General features: G+C 37.0%; 1 protein-coding gene across 3 annotated transcripts in view; it reads right to left on the bottom strand.

The window, feature by feature from the left end:
• The window catches only part of FAM117B (family with sequence similarity 117 member B), a 99,347-nt gene that overhangs the window by 16,140 nt on the left and 65,882 nt on the right, over positions 1–17,325 (bottom strand). For 2 of the 3 annotated variants that reach the window (XM_036070710.2, XM_036070709.2), the window contains one exon: positions 10,827–14,772. The exons of the other annotated variant lie outside the window; for it this stretch is intronic. In XM_036070710.2, coding sequence (XP_035926603.1) covers positions 14,454–14,772 — 319 coding nt within the window. In that variant the 3' untranslated portion in view covers positions 10,827–14,453. Of the gene's footprint in view, positions 1–10,826; positions 14,773–17,325 lie in introns of those variants that run through there. 3 annotated transcript variants of the gene reach the window in all.

The raw sequence follows: 17,325 nt of genomic DNA, 5'->3' as shown, positions 1-17,325 counted from the left end.
ATAAATAAATAAAATCTTAAAAAAAAAAAAAAAAACCTAAAAAAACAATAGAACAGATCAATGAAACCAGGAGCTATTTATTTGAAAAGATCACAAAATGGATAAACTCTAGGAGGACTCATGGAAATAGAAAGAGGACCCAAATAAAAATCACTAAGAGGAGAAATAACAAACACCAGAGAAATGCAAACAACTGTAACAGAATATTATGAAAACCTGTATGCCAACAAATTAGACAACCTAGAAGAAATGGATAATTCTAGAAAAATAAAGGTACAAATGTACCTCAACTCTATGGTCAACTAATCTTTGACAAAGCAGGAAAGTATATCCAATGGAAAAAAGTCTCTTCAACAAATGGTGTTGGGAAAATTGGACAGCACATGCAAAAGAATGAAACTGGACCACTTCCTTACACCACACACAAAAATGACTCAAAATGGATGAAAGACCTAAATGTGAGACAGGAATCCATCAAAATCCTTGAGGAGAACACAGGCAGCAACCTCTTCGACCTCAGCTGCAGCAACTTCTTTCTAGAAACATCGCCAAGGGAAGAGAAGCAAGGGCAAAAATGAACTATTGGGACTTCATCAAGATAAAAAGCTTCTGCACAGCAAAGGACACAGTCAACAAAACCAAAAGACAACACACAGAATGGGAGAAGATATTTGCAAATGACATATCAGATAAAGGGCTAGTATCCCAAATCTATAAACAACTTAATCAAACTCAACACCAATCAAGAAATGGGCAGAAGATATGAACAGACATTTCTGCAAAGAAGGCATCCAAATGGCCAATAGACACATGAAAAAGTGCTCAACATCACTCGGCATCAGGGAAATCCAAATCAAAACCTCAATGAGATACCACCTCACACCAGTCAGAATGGCTAAAATTAACAAGTCAGGAAACAACAGATGTAGGCGAGGATGCGGAGAAAGAAAGGGGAACCCTCCTACACTGTTGGTGGGAATGCAAGCTGGTGCAGCCACTCTGGAAAGAAGTATGGAGGTTCCTCAAAAAGTTGAAAATAGAGCTACCCTACAACCCAGCAATTGCACTACTGGGTGTTTACCCCAAAGATACAAATGTAGTGATCCAAAGGGGTACATGCACCCCAATGTTTATAGCAGCAATATCCAAAAGCCAAACTATGGAAAGAGCCTAGATGTCCATCAACAGATGAATGAATAAAGAAGACGTGGTTCATATATACAATGGAATATTACTCAGCTATCAAAAAGGATGAATATTTACCATTTACTTCAATGTGGATGAAAGTGGAGGGTATTTTGCTGAGCGACATAGTCAATCAGAGAAAGACAATTATCATATGGTTTCACTCATATGTGGAATATAAGAAATGGTGCAGAGGATCATAGGGGAAGGGAGGGAAAACTGGGAAGAAATCAGAGAGGTAGACAAACTATGAGAGATTCTTAACTATAGGAAACAAACTGAGGGTTGCTGGAGGGGAGGTGAGTGGGGGGGGTGACTTGGTGATGGGCAATTAAGGAGGGCACATAATGTGATGAGCACTGGGTGTTATACGCAACTGATGAATTACTGAACTCTACATCTGAAACTAAGGATGCACTATATGTTGGCTAATTGAATTTAAATTTTAAAAAAAAAGAAAAAAAATTCTAGAAACATATACTTACCAAAACTAAAGCAGGAAGAAGTAGAAAATTTGAACAGACCAATTACCAGCAATGAAACTGAATCAGTAATTTGAAGTCTCCCAAAAAACAAAGGTCCAGGACGAGATACCTTCACTGGCAAATTCTAACAAACATTTAAAGAAGAGTTAATACTTATTCTTCTCAAACTATTCCAAAAAATACAAGAGGAAGGAAAACTTCCAAATTCATTCTATGAGGACAGTATCACCCTGATACCAAAACTAGATAAAGACACCACAAAGAAGATAACTATGGGACAATATCGCTCATGAATTATAGTTGCAAAAATGCTCAACAAAATAGTAGCAAATCAAATGCAACAATACATTAAAAAAATCATACACCACAATCAAGTGGGATTTTATTCTTGGGTTGCAAGGGTGTTTCAATATTTGCAAATCACTCAACATGATACATCACATACACAAGAGAAAGAATAAAAATGATATAGTCATTTCAACAGATGCAGGAAAAAGCATTTGACAAAGTACAATATCCAATCATGACAAAAACCCTGAACAAAGTGTAGAGGGAACATACTTCAAAATAATAAAGGCCATATATGAAAAACCCAGTTAAAATCATACTTAATGGTGAAAAACAGCTTTTCCCCTAAGGCCAGGAACAAGACGAAGATGTCCACTGTCACCACTTTAATTCAACATAGTACTAGCCACAGCAATCAGACAACAATTTTAGAAAAGGCATCCAAATTGGTAAGAAAGTAAAACTTGCACTATTTGCAGATAACATGATACTAAATATATATATAAAACCCTAAAGACTCCACCAAAAAACTATTAGAACTGATAAATGAATTTGGTAAAGTCACAGGATACAAAATCAATGTACAGAAATCTGTTGCATTTCTACACACTAATAATGAAACAGTAAGAAGTGAAATTAAGAAAACAATCCCATTTACAATTGCACTGAAAACAACAAAATATCTAGGAATAAACTTAAACGAAGAGGTGAATGACCTGTACTCTGAAAACTATGAAACACTAATGAAAGAAATTCCATGTTCATGGGTTGGAAGAACAAATGTTGTTAAAATGTCTATACTACCCAAAGCAATCTACAGATTTCATGCAATCCCTATCAAAATACCAACAGCATTTTTCAAAGAACTAACAAATAATCCTATAATTTGTATGGAACCACAAAAGACCTTGAATAGCCAAAGTAATCTGGAAAAAGAAAAAACTGGAGGTATCACAATTCCAAATTTCAAGTTACATTACAAAGTGGTAGTAATTAAAACAATATGGTACTCGCATAAAAAAAAAATAGATAAATGGAATAGAACAGAAAACCCAGAAATAAACCCACAATTATCTGGTCAGTTAATCTTTGACAAAGGAGGAATGAATATACAATGGGAAAAAGACAGTCTCTTCAACAAATGGTTTTGGGGAAACTTGTAGCAACACGCAAAAAAAGAAACGGGACTACTTTCTTACACCATACACAAAAATAAACTAAAAATGGATTAAAGACCTAAATGTGAGACCTGAAGCCATAAAAATACTTGAAAAGAACACAGGCAGTAATCTCAAGGACATTGATCATAGCAACATTTTTCTAGATATATCTCCTGAGGCAAGGGAAATAAAAACAAAAACTATTGGGACTATATCAAAATAGAAAGTTTCTACACAGGACAGGACACAGTCAACAAAATTAAAAGGCAACCTACTGAATGGGAGAAGATATTTGCAAATGTCATATCCGATAAAGGGTTAGTATCCAAAATATATAAAGAACTTATAAAACTCAATACCCACAAATAATCCAATTTAAAAATGGGCAGACACATAACAGACATTTTTTTCTTTTTTCTTTTTTTTAAAGATTTTCTGTATTAGAGAGAGAGAGAGCATGAGCAGGGAGAGGGGGAGAGGAAGACAGAGAGAAGCAGACTCCCTGCTGAGCAGGGAGCCCAATGCAGGCCTGGATCCTGGGACTCCAGGATCATGACCTGAGCCAACGGCAGCTGCTTAACCACTGAGCCACCCAGGGACCCCATAACAGACATTTCTCCAAAGAAGACATCCAGATGGCCAACAGACACATGGAAAAAGGCTCAACATCACTCATTATCAGGGAAATGCAGATCCAAACCACAATGAGATACCATCTCACACTTGTCAGAATGACTAAAATAAAAAACACAAGACACAAACATCCTTGGCAAGGATGTGAAAAAAAGGAACCCCTCTGCCCTGCTGGTGGGACTGCAAACTGGTGCAGCCACTGTGGAAGACAGTATGGGGGTCCCTAAAAAATTAAAAATAGGGGGCGCCTGGGTGGCTCAGTTAAGCGGCTGCCTTCGGCTCAGGTCATGATCCTGGGGTCCTGGGATCGAGCCCCACATCTGGCTCCCTGCTCAGCGGGGAGCCTGCTTCTCCCTCTCCCTCTGCCTGCCACTCTGTCTACTTGTGCTCTCGCTCTGTCAAATAAATAAATAAAATCTTTAAAAAAAAAAATTAAAAATAGAACTACCATATGATCCAGTAATCACACTACTGTGTATTTACCCTAAAAATACAAAAACACTAATTCAAAGAGATACATACATCCCGATGTTTATAGCAAGCATTATTAACAATAGCCAAACTATGGAAACAGCCCAAGTATTCATCAATAGATGAATGGATAAAGAAGATGTGGTATATATGTGTGTGTGTGTATACACAATGGAACATTATTCAGCCATAAAAAAAGAATTAAATCGCCATTTGCAACAACAATGCGTGGGGCTAGAGAGTATAATTCTAAGTGAAATAAGTCAGTCAGAGAAAGACAAATACCATACGATCTCCCTTATACGTGGAATTTAAGAAACAAAACAAATGATCAAAAGGGAGAAAAGACAAACCAAGAAACAGGGTCTTAACTATAGAGAACTGATGGTTACCAGAAGGAATGTGGGTGGGAAGAATGGGGGAATAGGGCATGGGGATTAAGGAGTACATGTATTGTGATTGATTAAATAAATAAGTTTTTTCCTCAAAGATCAGGTTAAAAGAAAATCCACCAAAAATGTGACTGAAGTCAGCTCTGCCTCTCTAAAAGTTGTGCTTCCCAAGTTAAAATATCTCTCTGGAACTTCTGCAGCTATGCAACATAAAACTAACAGCTTGAGGACGTGTGTCAGTAACTTCCCCGGTAAGGAACTGGTGTCCAACTAGCGTACTTTCTCTTCACCGTCTGAACCAAGCTGCCAGTAGCTGAAGTCATGAAGAGGACTGGCTCAGTGGCACGTAATCTGCAATGTACTGAACACCTAATTTAATGTCACTGTTATGGAGGAAGTAGCAGGAAGGCTTTGTGTTTGAGTCCTACGGTCAGACTTTGATGTTTCCCGCATGGCCATGAAGAGCTCATCTAATTCCAACCTGGTCATCCATAAGAGAGTAAAAGTAGCAGTGTTTGGCTTTATAGGGTAAACAGTTATCATATAAGGTGCCTGGTACTTGGTAAGCTATCAATAGTGTTACCTATTTTTATTATGATTTCGGCTCAATATCCTCGACTACAGAGTTGTCCCTCAAACAGTGCAGGGTGGTTATCCAATCCCCCCAACACACAGTTGAAAGTCCGCGTGTAACTTCTGATTCCCCCAAAACTGAATTACTAATAGCCTCCTATTGACCAGAAGGCTTACCAGTAACACACTTTGTATGTATATTATATACTGCATTCTTAGAATGAAGCTAGAGAAATGAAAACATCAAGAGATAAGATACATTTATAGTACTGTGCTATAATTTATTGATGTCATGTGTTTACAAGTTCAATCAACTGTCAGCACCTACATCAATAGTCTTATACAAGACACTGTAGATGCTCCGTATTACTAACACCAGACATCAAAAATGAAGATAATGTGAAAAAGAAATTCATATTTACTCCAAGGCATAACAATTCGCGCACTGATAATGAAGCAGCATCAGTCTGATTGCCCCACAGTAGCCTCGTATAATCCATACGATTGCCCCACCGTGGCCTGGCCTGTATGCTAACGAGTGGATTGTTCCATTTTTATGGCACACAGTAACTAGGAGTGTCACTCATAATATGGCATTGGAAACAGTACTTTTTAAAAAATACCACTTCCCCGTGATGACAGGCTGATACAGTTGCTCCAATTATATGAGACGCATACTGTACGGTAATGTAATTCTTGAAAACAATGTTAAAAAACAAAACTAACACATTAATTATATATTAAATATCACTCACCTTCTGCCTCCGTACGGACAGGCTAGCCACTTGAAGTCTTGCACATGACGTTCTACACAATGAATACTTAGGCAATATGACGATGCCACAAAAATGTCTCGTGCGGTTCCTGCCATACAATTACTAGGTTTTCACATGAAGATACAACATACACAACAGTTAAGTTTATTAACAGCATGGCCTACCGATTAGTTACTATTCATTAAGTGGAAGCATCATAAAGGTCTTCATCCTCACCCTCACGTTGACAGGGCAGCTGATCTCAGGTCTCGGGGCGGCAGAGAGGGGCAACGAGGCGAGGGGGGCGGGTGCACTCAGTGCCAACTTTATGAAAATACACTGTCATTTCTGATTTTGCTTTTCCGTTTCTCTAAAAATATTTCTATTTGGTATCAAGGCTCCTTCCACCATCTACTTTAGTTTCAGTGCTTGTATCATAAAAGGTCTTAAATAAACGGAACCCTTCTGCCACATTGTCGAATGTCGATTTGTCTTCTGGCGCGGCTGCTTCTACATCTACTTCCTCATGGTCCGGCACTGGTTCGGAAGCACTCGTCTCCCTCAGATCTTTCGTCAATTCCTCTTGCATGGTGTCCGTTAGCTCTTGAATTTCTCCAGGACCCATCTGTTGAAACTCTTCACACACACACCTTTTTTGCCACATCCACAATCTCTCATTATTTCCTTGATTGACTGTCCTAAGTCCTGTGAAGTCATATGCAACAGGCAGACACAATTTTCTCCAGTAGGAATTCATTCTTTTGGGTTTCCTGGCTTTCACAGCTTTTTCTGTAACAGTGACGCCATCCATCTTCAGTGGTATAACCCTTCAAGTCTTTCATGATGTTCTGTCGGGGTTCTCTTCCACGGTGTTGACAATGTTTTCCATTCAGTACAGTGTGTAATGAGCCTTAAAAGTCCCTTGGGACACCCGGGTGGCTCAGTCGGTTAAGCGTCTGCCTTCGGCTCAGGTCATGATCTCAATGTCCTGGGATCAAGCCCCAATCGTGCTCCTTGCTCAGTGGGGAGCCTGCTTCTCCCTCTCTCTGCTGCCCTCCCTGCTTGTGCTCTCACTGACAAATAAAATCTTAAAAAAAAATGTCCCTATGACTCCTGACCTGCAGGCTGAATTAGAGACACTGTGTTTGGAGGCAAGTAGACCACTTTTATGTCTTTGGTGCTGAACTCATGGGGTCTTATGGTGGCGAGGGCATTGTCCAATATCAAAAGAACTTTAAAACTCAGTCCCTCATTGGCAAGGGACTTCCTGACTTCAGGGACAAAGCATCAGTGGAACCAATCCAAAAAGAGTTCTCATTGTCCAAACCTTCTTGTTGCACAACTGGAAGACTGGCTGCTGATATTTATCTTTTCCCTTGATTGGGGATTAGCAGCTTTATAGAGAAGGGCAATCCTGATCATAAATCCAACTGCATTTGCACAAAAAAGTGGAATTAGCTTATCTCTTCCTGCCTTCAATCCTGGTGCTCACTTTTCTTCCTATTAAATGTCTTTTAATGGCATTTCCCCCGCAAGAATAGGGGACTTTCATCTGCATTAAAAACCTGTTCAGGCAGATATCCTTTCTCATCAATTATTTTCTTAATGATGTCTGGGAACTCATCTGCTGCCTCTTGGTCATCAGAAGTGTTCTGTTATCTTGACATTTTTTAAGCCAAACCACTTCCTAAAATTATCAAACCATCCTTTCCTGCCATTAAATTCTCCAGCTTTGGATCCTTCATTTTCTTTTTGCTTTGTCATATAATAACTTCAGGTTTTCTCATATTAGTCTATAGGTATGCCTTTCTTACAGCAATTCTGCACCCACATAAAAGCTGCATTTTCAACACAGGATGAAAAGGTGTTTTGCAAGGTTTTCATGCCTCTGATGTAGCTACAATGGCTTCACTTTTTTTTTTTTTTTTTCCAATGGTCCATATACTGGATTAATTTATCTTGAAATGGTTGCTACTGCAGCTTCAGATCTCAATCTGATACATTACCAAGCAATTCTACTTTTTTTCTCTGCTTCTTGGGAGAAATTCCAGCATATCTAGTGGCACTTTGTATGGGTCCCATGGTGTTACTCAAGGTTTATGGTATTGCACTAAACATGAAAAATACATGAGAACTGCAAGAGCACTTTTTACTGCCATACGCAATTTACTGGAAAGATGAACTGCTCGTGATTAGCGTCACATAGCATTTTAAGAGGATACTTTCAACACGAGCTTACTGCAATAGCAACAGGTATAAATGAAATTACTAAAGCAATACACTATGTACTAAAGTAAATTTTATGCAGTTATGATTTTATACTGCATCTTTACATTTGTTTACATTTCTCTTGACTACAAATGGCACCACGTATGGATGTGTGTGCAACTAAGTTTTGATAAATTTTAACTTACAATAGATTTGTGCATATTTGATGGTAGATAAAATAGACTATCTACATATATTTTATGCATTCATCAGATACCTTTCTTAATTTTTTTTATAATTCTAAGCTATGCAGTTCATCTGTGAGTTTTTTCAAACTGTCAAAAACCTTTAAAAATTTTTCCAATATTTATTGAAAAAACCTGTGTTGTTCAAGGGTTAATTGTATTATAACTTTATAAGCTAAAATGAATTACATGGGACCATTTCCTAAGATTGAAAACTTTTGGCTTTCTTATGGCATGAATAAACTTACCTAACAAAATATAAAGGAGATAACAAGTGTTTGCTTCCAGTTTTTTAAGTTAAGCTATTTTCATTCAGTAGTCACTTACCAGGCGGCACTATTCCCTTCATCTCACCAATAAGAAAACTGAAGCTCAGAAAGGTGACTTCTTTGCTCAAGATCCCATGACCTGAGCTGCTGAGCCAGAACTGGTACCCAAATTGTGGCCCTAAATTCAAGGCTTTTTCTGCACCTCCTCTGAATTATCCCAATGATCTCAAAAATAACTTTGGAGAAAAATAACATGGAGAAGACTCCATGAGAGTTGTCTATAAAACATAATGACTTAGCAAGACTAATCCATACTAGTGTACAAAATCAAATAAGGAGTATATGGAGGTGAATTCTCAGTTTGAGGAAGATGCGAGCTGCAGAAAAGACTAGTATTTTATTTCTACAAAACCAGCAATTTGGAGATACTTATTAAAGGGAATTAGAAACAATGCCTTAAAGACTCTAGTCTCATCTCTGTGTTAAGATACCAGACCAACCCAAAGGCATATAAACAAAAGCTGTATTGGGGCACCTGGGTGGCTCAGTCGGTTAAGCCTCTGCAGTTGGCTCAGGTCATGATCCCAGGGTCCTGGGATCGAGTCCCGCATCGGGCTCCCTGCTCAGCAGGGAGTGTGCTTCTCCCTCCCTGCTGCCCACCCTGCTTGTGCTCTCTCTGACAAATAAAATCTTAAAAAAACAAAACAAAAGCTGTATCTAAAGCAGTATTTTTCAAATCATTTTGATTCCGACTCACAGTACAAAATTGATTTTACTCTACAACCTAATGTGTATCTATGTCTAGCAAAAGTTTTACACACAAATAATACTCTCCTTATGTATGAATACTTATTTTTTCCTATTCTGCTTCATTAAAAAACAAAATATTGGCTAGACCCGTTACATTCATTTCAAGACCCAGTTTGAAAAACACGAAACCAAAGAGATACAAAGGCTATTTGTATTATCGCACCATGCTCTAGTAGAAGTTTAAAATAAATTTATTTTAAAAGCACATCTTATCTTAGCAAGGAAAACAACTGATATTGATATATTGGCAGGAACTGCTATGAAGAGGATACTGTATCTCACACCCAACCACTGAAAAGCAATTGAAGGAGAAAAGATTATAGACCTAAAAAGTTTTGTGTGTGTGGTATATTTAATGAGTCAAAGAAAAAAAAAATCAAATAAATGGGAGAAGAGAGGAACACCCAACTTGAGACCTAAATTTTCTCCTCTTGGGGTGACTTGGTGGCGCAGTCGGTTAAGAAACTGATTCTTGGTTTCAGATAGTGATCTCAGGGTCATGAGATCTCTCCCTCTCCCTTTGCCTCCTCTCCACGCTTGCTTGCTCTCTCTTGCTCTAAAATAAATAAATCTTTAAAAAAAATAAATTTTCTCCTCTCAAACTCTTTAAAGTTGTAGGGGAAAGACTAAGAGAAAAAAAAAAAAAATGGAAGATTTGGAACCAATTTGAGATTTTCTTTGCATTTGATGCTATGTTACATTGTAATGTAAATATATATTCATTAGCTATCCCCAAATTCTAGTTAACTTTTTCCCCCACAAATAGTTTTTAGAATTTTTTACAATGTAATTTGATGACCACTTTTTATGACTGACTGCTGTGGTGACTTATACTTTCTATGTGTTATATATACACCGTATGCAACCTTCATTGGGGCATATCTAACTAGTTCTGTGCATACTGACTAAACCCCTGAGCCTAAACAACTACCTTGCATATATAAACCACTGTAGATATGGAAGAACATGGCTGATTTAGAAAAAGTGAATTACCAAACAAAAGGAAAAAATCCTCTATGTGTACTTCAGGATAAAATTAAATGACTGTACCAGCTAAATGTCTAGCTATGAAGTAATGAATTACTTATAAACATGTATTATCTTTCAGTGTGTTTATCACTTACCACAAAGATCAGGTACTTTAAGTTCCAGAACAAGTAAAGAGAAGCAAGGAAGTAACAAATGACAATATTATATATCCTGCTACTTAGACACACTCATTTTTCTATACATTTGTGAAAAGGAATATACTATTTATAAGTTATTTCAGGCTAGGAGTGTCTAGCCTGAGACAGAAAAGAAAATCTGAATAGAGGCAACAGCATTCATAAAAGTACACGGAAAAAAAAAACTCGCAAGAAGAACAGACTTTATTTTTAACATAAAAGTTCTATTTTCTTGTGAGGCAGCAATTAAGTGTCAGTGTCAGATACAGGGAATACATAAGTACATAATAACAATATTTATCACCATCAGAAATGCTGTTTTTTGGGAGATTCTTGTTAGAAAAACAAAATTTTTAAAAATTGCATCTTAAAAAGATTTACACAGCTTAAACAGAGATGAAAGATACAGACTTCAAAAAAAAACATAAATTATATTCAACAGGATTGTATAAACAAAATATTGTTCAGGGCTGCTCTGCTTATCATTAATTTAAGCAGAGCAAAACTTAAACCTTAAAGTGCGAAGTATTCTTAGCTTTTTTTAATGCAAATTCAGCACTTCCACTGGTCCAGTTTTGAGACATCAAAATTCCAAGCATTAAGGAATGAATCTTAAGTTTAGAATAGTAAACTGAATTCAGTAATGGCAATTTTTCTTTTATTTCCTTTAACAGAAGAAAATCTTGACAACCCCAGTCCTAATCTTGGACATACAGAAGGCTATAAATTCTGCCCTTTTTTAAAATATCTCTTTTCCAGTAAAAGCCAACCATTAAAAAGAAAAAAAAGGGGGGGGGGAGCCTTTCTTGTTGCCAATTACTCCACAGTTAGCAGTAGCACCTTCTAAAAGGCTGATTTGGCTTAAGTAGTAAGAAATATTTTAAACAAAATGAAGACTCTAGTTCAAAAATAATTTTGGCATCCATGTTCATCGTATTAACCAAAGAGGCAGAACAGGTATTTTAAAAATATAACTGCTAACAAAAGCCATGACAAGTAATAGACTTAGTCATGATCAGAAACAATAATGTTTTATGTTTTCATCATCACAAGGAAGAAATCAAGAGTACAAAATAACTTAAGAAACTTAAGACCAAGTAAATAACCAGAGAATAGCTCCTTTTGCCAAAATATACATGTCACCTATTTCTTTTACTGCAATAGAAGTAAATTTATTTAAAACTTTTAAAAATTTAAATTATATTCCCATTGAAGCTATTCTAATTTATCTTCTGTACAGTTTTCTACAGAATAACAAGATAATTATGGAATGTAATTTTAGAAAATATTCTTTTGAAAGTAGATCCATTTTTTAAAAAATCAGCCATCTGTGAACTAAGGGTAAGCAAAAGAGCTGAATGGACCTATGGTTAATATTTTTTCAAGACTGCAATAAAGCTCATATGCTTAAAAATTAGCCCTTTGGCACTGGCAGTTAGAGTTGTTTGTACCTTGTACCTTTTTGCTTTCTTTCAAATCTCAGGCTCTATTTCTCCCAAACCCAAGGGATATGTTTGGTTGCCATACAATTAATTTACCTGCAAATTCACATTCTCCTTGCAACCAAACATTAAAAGTTCCACTTATAAGACTATGTAAATAATAACTCTTAAACTTGTTCTCCCATTCTGGTTTTAAATTACTTTAGATTAAGGATATATGAAACTCTACAGAAAGATGTGAATTACACAAATATACACAAAAGAGTAAAGGGAAAAACTGTTTATAAAGTGGCATTTTAGTTATAAAATACCCTTGCGATTTACAGGAATGGACAGAAGAAAATAAGTGTAAGGTAAAGAAAAGAACAGATTTAATGGAATTCAAGTAATCAAAAAACTGAGAGTTTTTTAAAACTTGTTTTTAACTTCCTCCTCCTCCCATTCATACCAACTCCCCTGATGAGTTTTACCTTTTCTTCTGTACTTTTGATAGAGCAGTTCTCAGTGGTGAAATGGTAAAGTCAAGACACATAACAAATAAGGCAAAGAATCAAGGTTCTCAAGAAACCAACCAACCAGAAAATTTAGATCCTGAATAACTGAGTTTTACTGATTGAGAAGCCACAATGTACTAATTCCAAGTAAATTAGTTTTGGATGGAGAAGGTACCAAAATTCATCAGTGCTACCAACTGAAACCTGACAGACTTATTCAAATATTTGAATTTATCTAATTTGCCTAAATACATCTCCATTTTAAACTTCACAGGGCATAATTTTAATTACTTGGATGTTTTAAAGGTGCATGAGTATAAGAAGTCCTTTCAGAAGATTTATTGCTACCGCTAGGTTTCCCCTGATGGTATATGTCTGAACAAACTGACATATTAAACCTTCTAAACTGTATCCCCTTTACAAGTATTTAAATTTCTTTCTCCCTGTAATATGTATAGGAACATTAAATTATTGCATCATAGGTAGTATATGAAGATCTTAGAAGGATGCTTTTTATCAATACTGTTTGCAGAAACTCATTTTTAAAAAGAGCTGCTCCTTAATTTCACTACCACACACACAAACATGAAATACTGTTGTCAGGTGATACTGGCAGTGATTGTATTAAGATGAGCCTAAATCCAAAACTGTATGGATTTTTCAAAGATCCCTGTTGTTTATATGCTCCAAAGCTCTCCTGGCCGGTCTTCCCCACTGTGTGGAATGCTGGAGGAAAACTAGCAAAATCTGTAAGCAACATATCTCAGTGCCAACCACCATAAAGAAAATGTCAGTCGCAAGATTCTGTGACTCCGGATTGCTATTCAATGGATTACACTCCTGGCAAACTACTAACCCTGACCAATTCCACAAGACAACAACATCACAAAAGCAAAGGAGGAAATCCATGCACAGTCATTTTAGGACCTCTTAGAACTATGATACAGTGATGATAAAGGGAGATCATGTGGTAAGTATTTTGTAGAAAACCAAAGGGGCTCCTTACTCCTAGCTAGCAATCAACACTGGGTAGTTTCCTTTTGGCTCACTGACTTTTCAACCAAGTTCCAATGATGGGTGAGAACATATTAAAGCACTTGTCTCCAGACTATAATTTTTCTGACCACATGGTGAAATGTGTACAGGTATAGTGAAGAAAACAGCAGTTTTACAAGTATTTCACCCAAAGCACAAACTTCTGACATCAAAAAACATAAATCACATAATGTACTAATATTTAATATTGCTTTTTATCTCTTGTTATATATTTGTTCAATGCATTTACCTATCAATTCTTGTTTGGGAGAAGAACATAGTCATGAGATTAAGATTGCTGGGAAAATGTCAACAATCCCTTTGGTCCCAAAGCTGAAAACAGCTGAGAAAAGCACACACCTAGAAAGGGAAACAAGAAACAAGAGGCCACCAAAGAATCTTTGAACATCCTGTTTGCTCCGTTTCAGAAAATGTAACATTGGTATTATAAAATAGTCATTTTCATATAAAAGATGGTTCTTGCAGCATCATTCATGTCTCCCTTCAGGAATTATGTTTGCAGGGATCAGTTTTTTTTTTTTTAAGAAGTTTAATTTGAAAACAAAAAACGATATGATATCAGCCCTCCAAAAGTAAATAATGAGACCTTTCTTGTTTCAACCGGTGCTTTCAGAAAAAGCAGGCTAAGCAATGAGGGCTGGCCTTCATGAGTGAGCAAAGCCGTCAGAGGGCGCTGCCTTCTTCCAGAAGTCACACTGTGACTCGTCGCCACAGAAAGCCGGAGCACTTCACAGCCAACTGGGAGCGTGTGATGCCTCCATAATGAAATGATCTGAGGAGGTTCTCAGTTGCCCAGAAAAACGGCCACACTGCGCTGTGACCTATCCTTCAGCTTCCTCAATGGGTTCTGGTGGTGGGAGTAGAGAGGCTGATGGCATGACTGTACTCGTTCCTCGAGAGACTCGGTCTTGCTCTGTGTTTGTAGACAGGGAGGCCACAGCAATAGGCTGCAGCAGAGTGGTGGTCATACCAGTGGTAACTGTCAGACTGTGACCAGAGCCCTTGAGGGTGAGATCTGGTGTGGGAAGGAGTGGCTTGAGGATGCTGACGAGGCAGAAGGCAGAGCCGCTTTTAGGAATGAAATTCACTTTGTTTTTGTCAGGACAGTAAAAGGCTGGGATTTCATGGAGTTGTTTTGGCCTAGGCACAGAACAGACAACCCGGTAGTTTTAAGTCACAGATCACCGGAAGTAAGTTCTTTTATTATTTTTTTTTTCTAAACAGATAAGTTATAGATACATGAACACAAAACTCAAATTATATCAAAAGCTTCAAATGCTATGGGCCAAAGTGGAAGGAGACACATAATTCAAAATATGTATCTTAGAATGCCAAAAGGACATCACTCATCTTTGCTGCTTTCAATTCCCTGGAGAGCCCGGTACACCACACAGGGGACTCAGGCTGATGACCACTGCATCTCAATGAAGATCTAAGACAACCATTAAATAAAGAATTTCCTAAAGCAAAAGAAATTCTAGCTGTTTAAAGACAAAAATATGTTCCACTACTACAATTTTTCCAAAGCCTGTACTATCTTGAAAGGAATGACATACAATATCCATCTTTGCTAAATTCCAACAGTGCATGACTAAACTTTGGCAGGCATGAGTTTTTTCTTCAAGTGTGCTTAAAAATCTCTTTGACTGAAAGAAATTTTTTGAGTTAACCATGATGGTTTTCTGAGAAACATAATGGAAATGTAAAATCAAAATAAAACTAATCACTGTCCCTTCCTGTCCCCAGGTACTCCTGAAAACTAACCCAAATGTTTGGAAATGGATACTAGTATTAATGGTATTCTATGAAAATAAAGATATTAAAAAATTAAATTGTTAAAGTAACATGGAAGTGCCACAAAATTAAAAAGAAATTAAGGTGGGAGAACCTAAGTAAATCAAGATTCAGGTAGGAAAAGGTAATTTGATCATATGATAAAAGCATGGTTCTCATGTCTCCTAATGAAATTTAAAAAATTAATATTCAAGTGTGCCAAGTCTGCACTAGATAGATTCTGGGGACCCAAAAATGAAACAATCTACAAGGAGACAGATTAAATATGTAGTTCTTGGGGGGAGGGAGATACTGAGAATAGAACTGTATTTCAATATAATTAATCCCATTTGTAATCTTACATGTTTTCTGCATTTAAAACATTATTCAGAGAAGTTATGAATTACTTCAAGCATCTCTAATCTTTGTCACACTGCCAAAGGTGTCCACAGCACAAAAAAAGGTCAAGAACGCCTATAAAGGGTCTGACAGATGTGATAAAAATGTCTTGTAAAAGGTTTAAAAATAGCACAGGGGAGTGGATAACCTGTGGCACAGAGGAAGAGGGAGAATTTGGTAGCAAGAAGGCTTACAAGGGAAGTAACATCTGAGCTGGGTTGTAAAAAATTAATAAACAGGGGCACCTGGGTGGCTCAGTCGGTTAAGCATCTGCCTTTGGCCCAGGTGGTGATCCCAGGGTCCTGGGAGTGAGTCCCACATGGAGCTCCTTGCTCAGTGGAGAGTCTGCTTCTCCCTCTGCCTGCCAATCCCCCTGCTTGTGCTAACAAATGAATAAATAAAATCTTAAAATAAAAAAGAAATGAATAAACAACAGACCTGGGGAATGGGAATGGTGCCCCCCCCCCAAAAAAAGCTCCAAGTAGACAATGTTTTTGGTGGGCAGATTTTATTAATAGTGAATACTACCCAAGGACAGCTTTGACAAATACAATAATTTAAGAACAAAGAAATCATTTAACTGATGTTTTACTTGTGCACTGTTCCAACATCAAGCACTTTTAGGACCACAAGTGTATTTGGATAGATTAGTGATAAGAAGGGCACACACTCCTCTATTTTTACTGTATGAGAGTATGGTTTTCAATTCCTTAAAGAAGATAGGAGGTCGAGGTTAGGTTTCTATAATTAAAAAATGCTTGAATTTTCTTCTGAAGGTGCAATTATTAGAAATAACTTTCATTTTTAGGGAAAAAAGGCCAATCCTCCTTAGTTAATTAATTTTGGGGGGGTTATCTTGTTAAAAATTACTTAATTTCCTTACTGCTTTCATTAAAATAGATCTCACACAAAATAATATAAACAGTAATAAGTAACTAGCACCAAGATCAAACAAAACAGTAACAGTAAAAAGCACCAACCTCCCCCCCAAAAAAACCCCCCAAAAAACAAAAAACCTTCCTTAATGTTCCCTCTTCCAGTGGCCACCCCAACCTAGCAAGAGGAATCACTCCTGATCCCTAACATTTTTCTAGACGCATACTACCCAAGAAACATATTAACCACCACTGGAGTGGAAAACCGGTATATACCTACGGTAATCGAAGCTGCAAGTACTAATACTACTTTAAAGCTTTCTTCAACTTAATAACCATAAATAGAAAAAAAAAAATCTCAGAACTAATTTTAAATTTTCATTTTTCCTTAAGAAATTATTCCAAAAGGATTGTGTCTCAAAGCGGATATAACTGTTTGCAAGCTAACTTTCTGAAAAACTGATGGATGGGCTGCATAGTAATTCTAGGTATTCTTATACTGATGCAAAGAATTCTTTCCTGTCTTTTTTTTAAAGGCTTGTGTGTTTTTTTTAATGCAGGCATAAATTATCAGCAAAGAAAATGGTGGGTCCAAGTTACTTATAATCGAAAGGAGGGAGAGAGACAAGGAGGGTCATGTTATATT

The sequence above is a fragment of the Halichoerus grypus genome, chromosome 4 (assembly GCF_964656455.1).
Source record: "Halichoerus grypus chromosome 4, mHalGry1.hap1.1, whole genome shotgun sequence".
NCBI classification, from domain to species: Eukaryota; Metazoa; Chordata; class Mammalia; order Carnivora; family Phocidae; genus Halichoerus; species Halichoerus grypus.
This window is presented reverse-complemented; position numbering and strand designations above follow the sequence as displayed.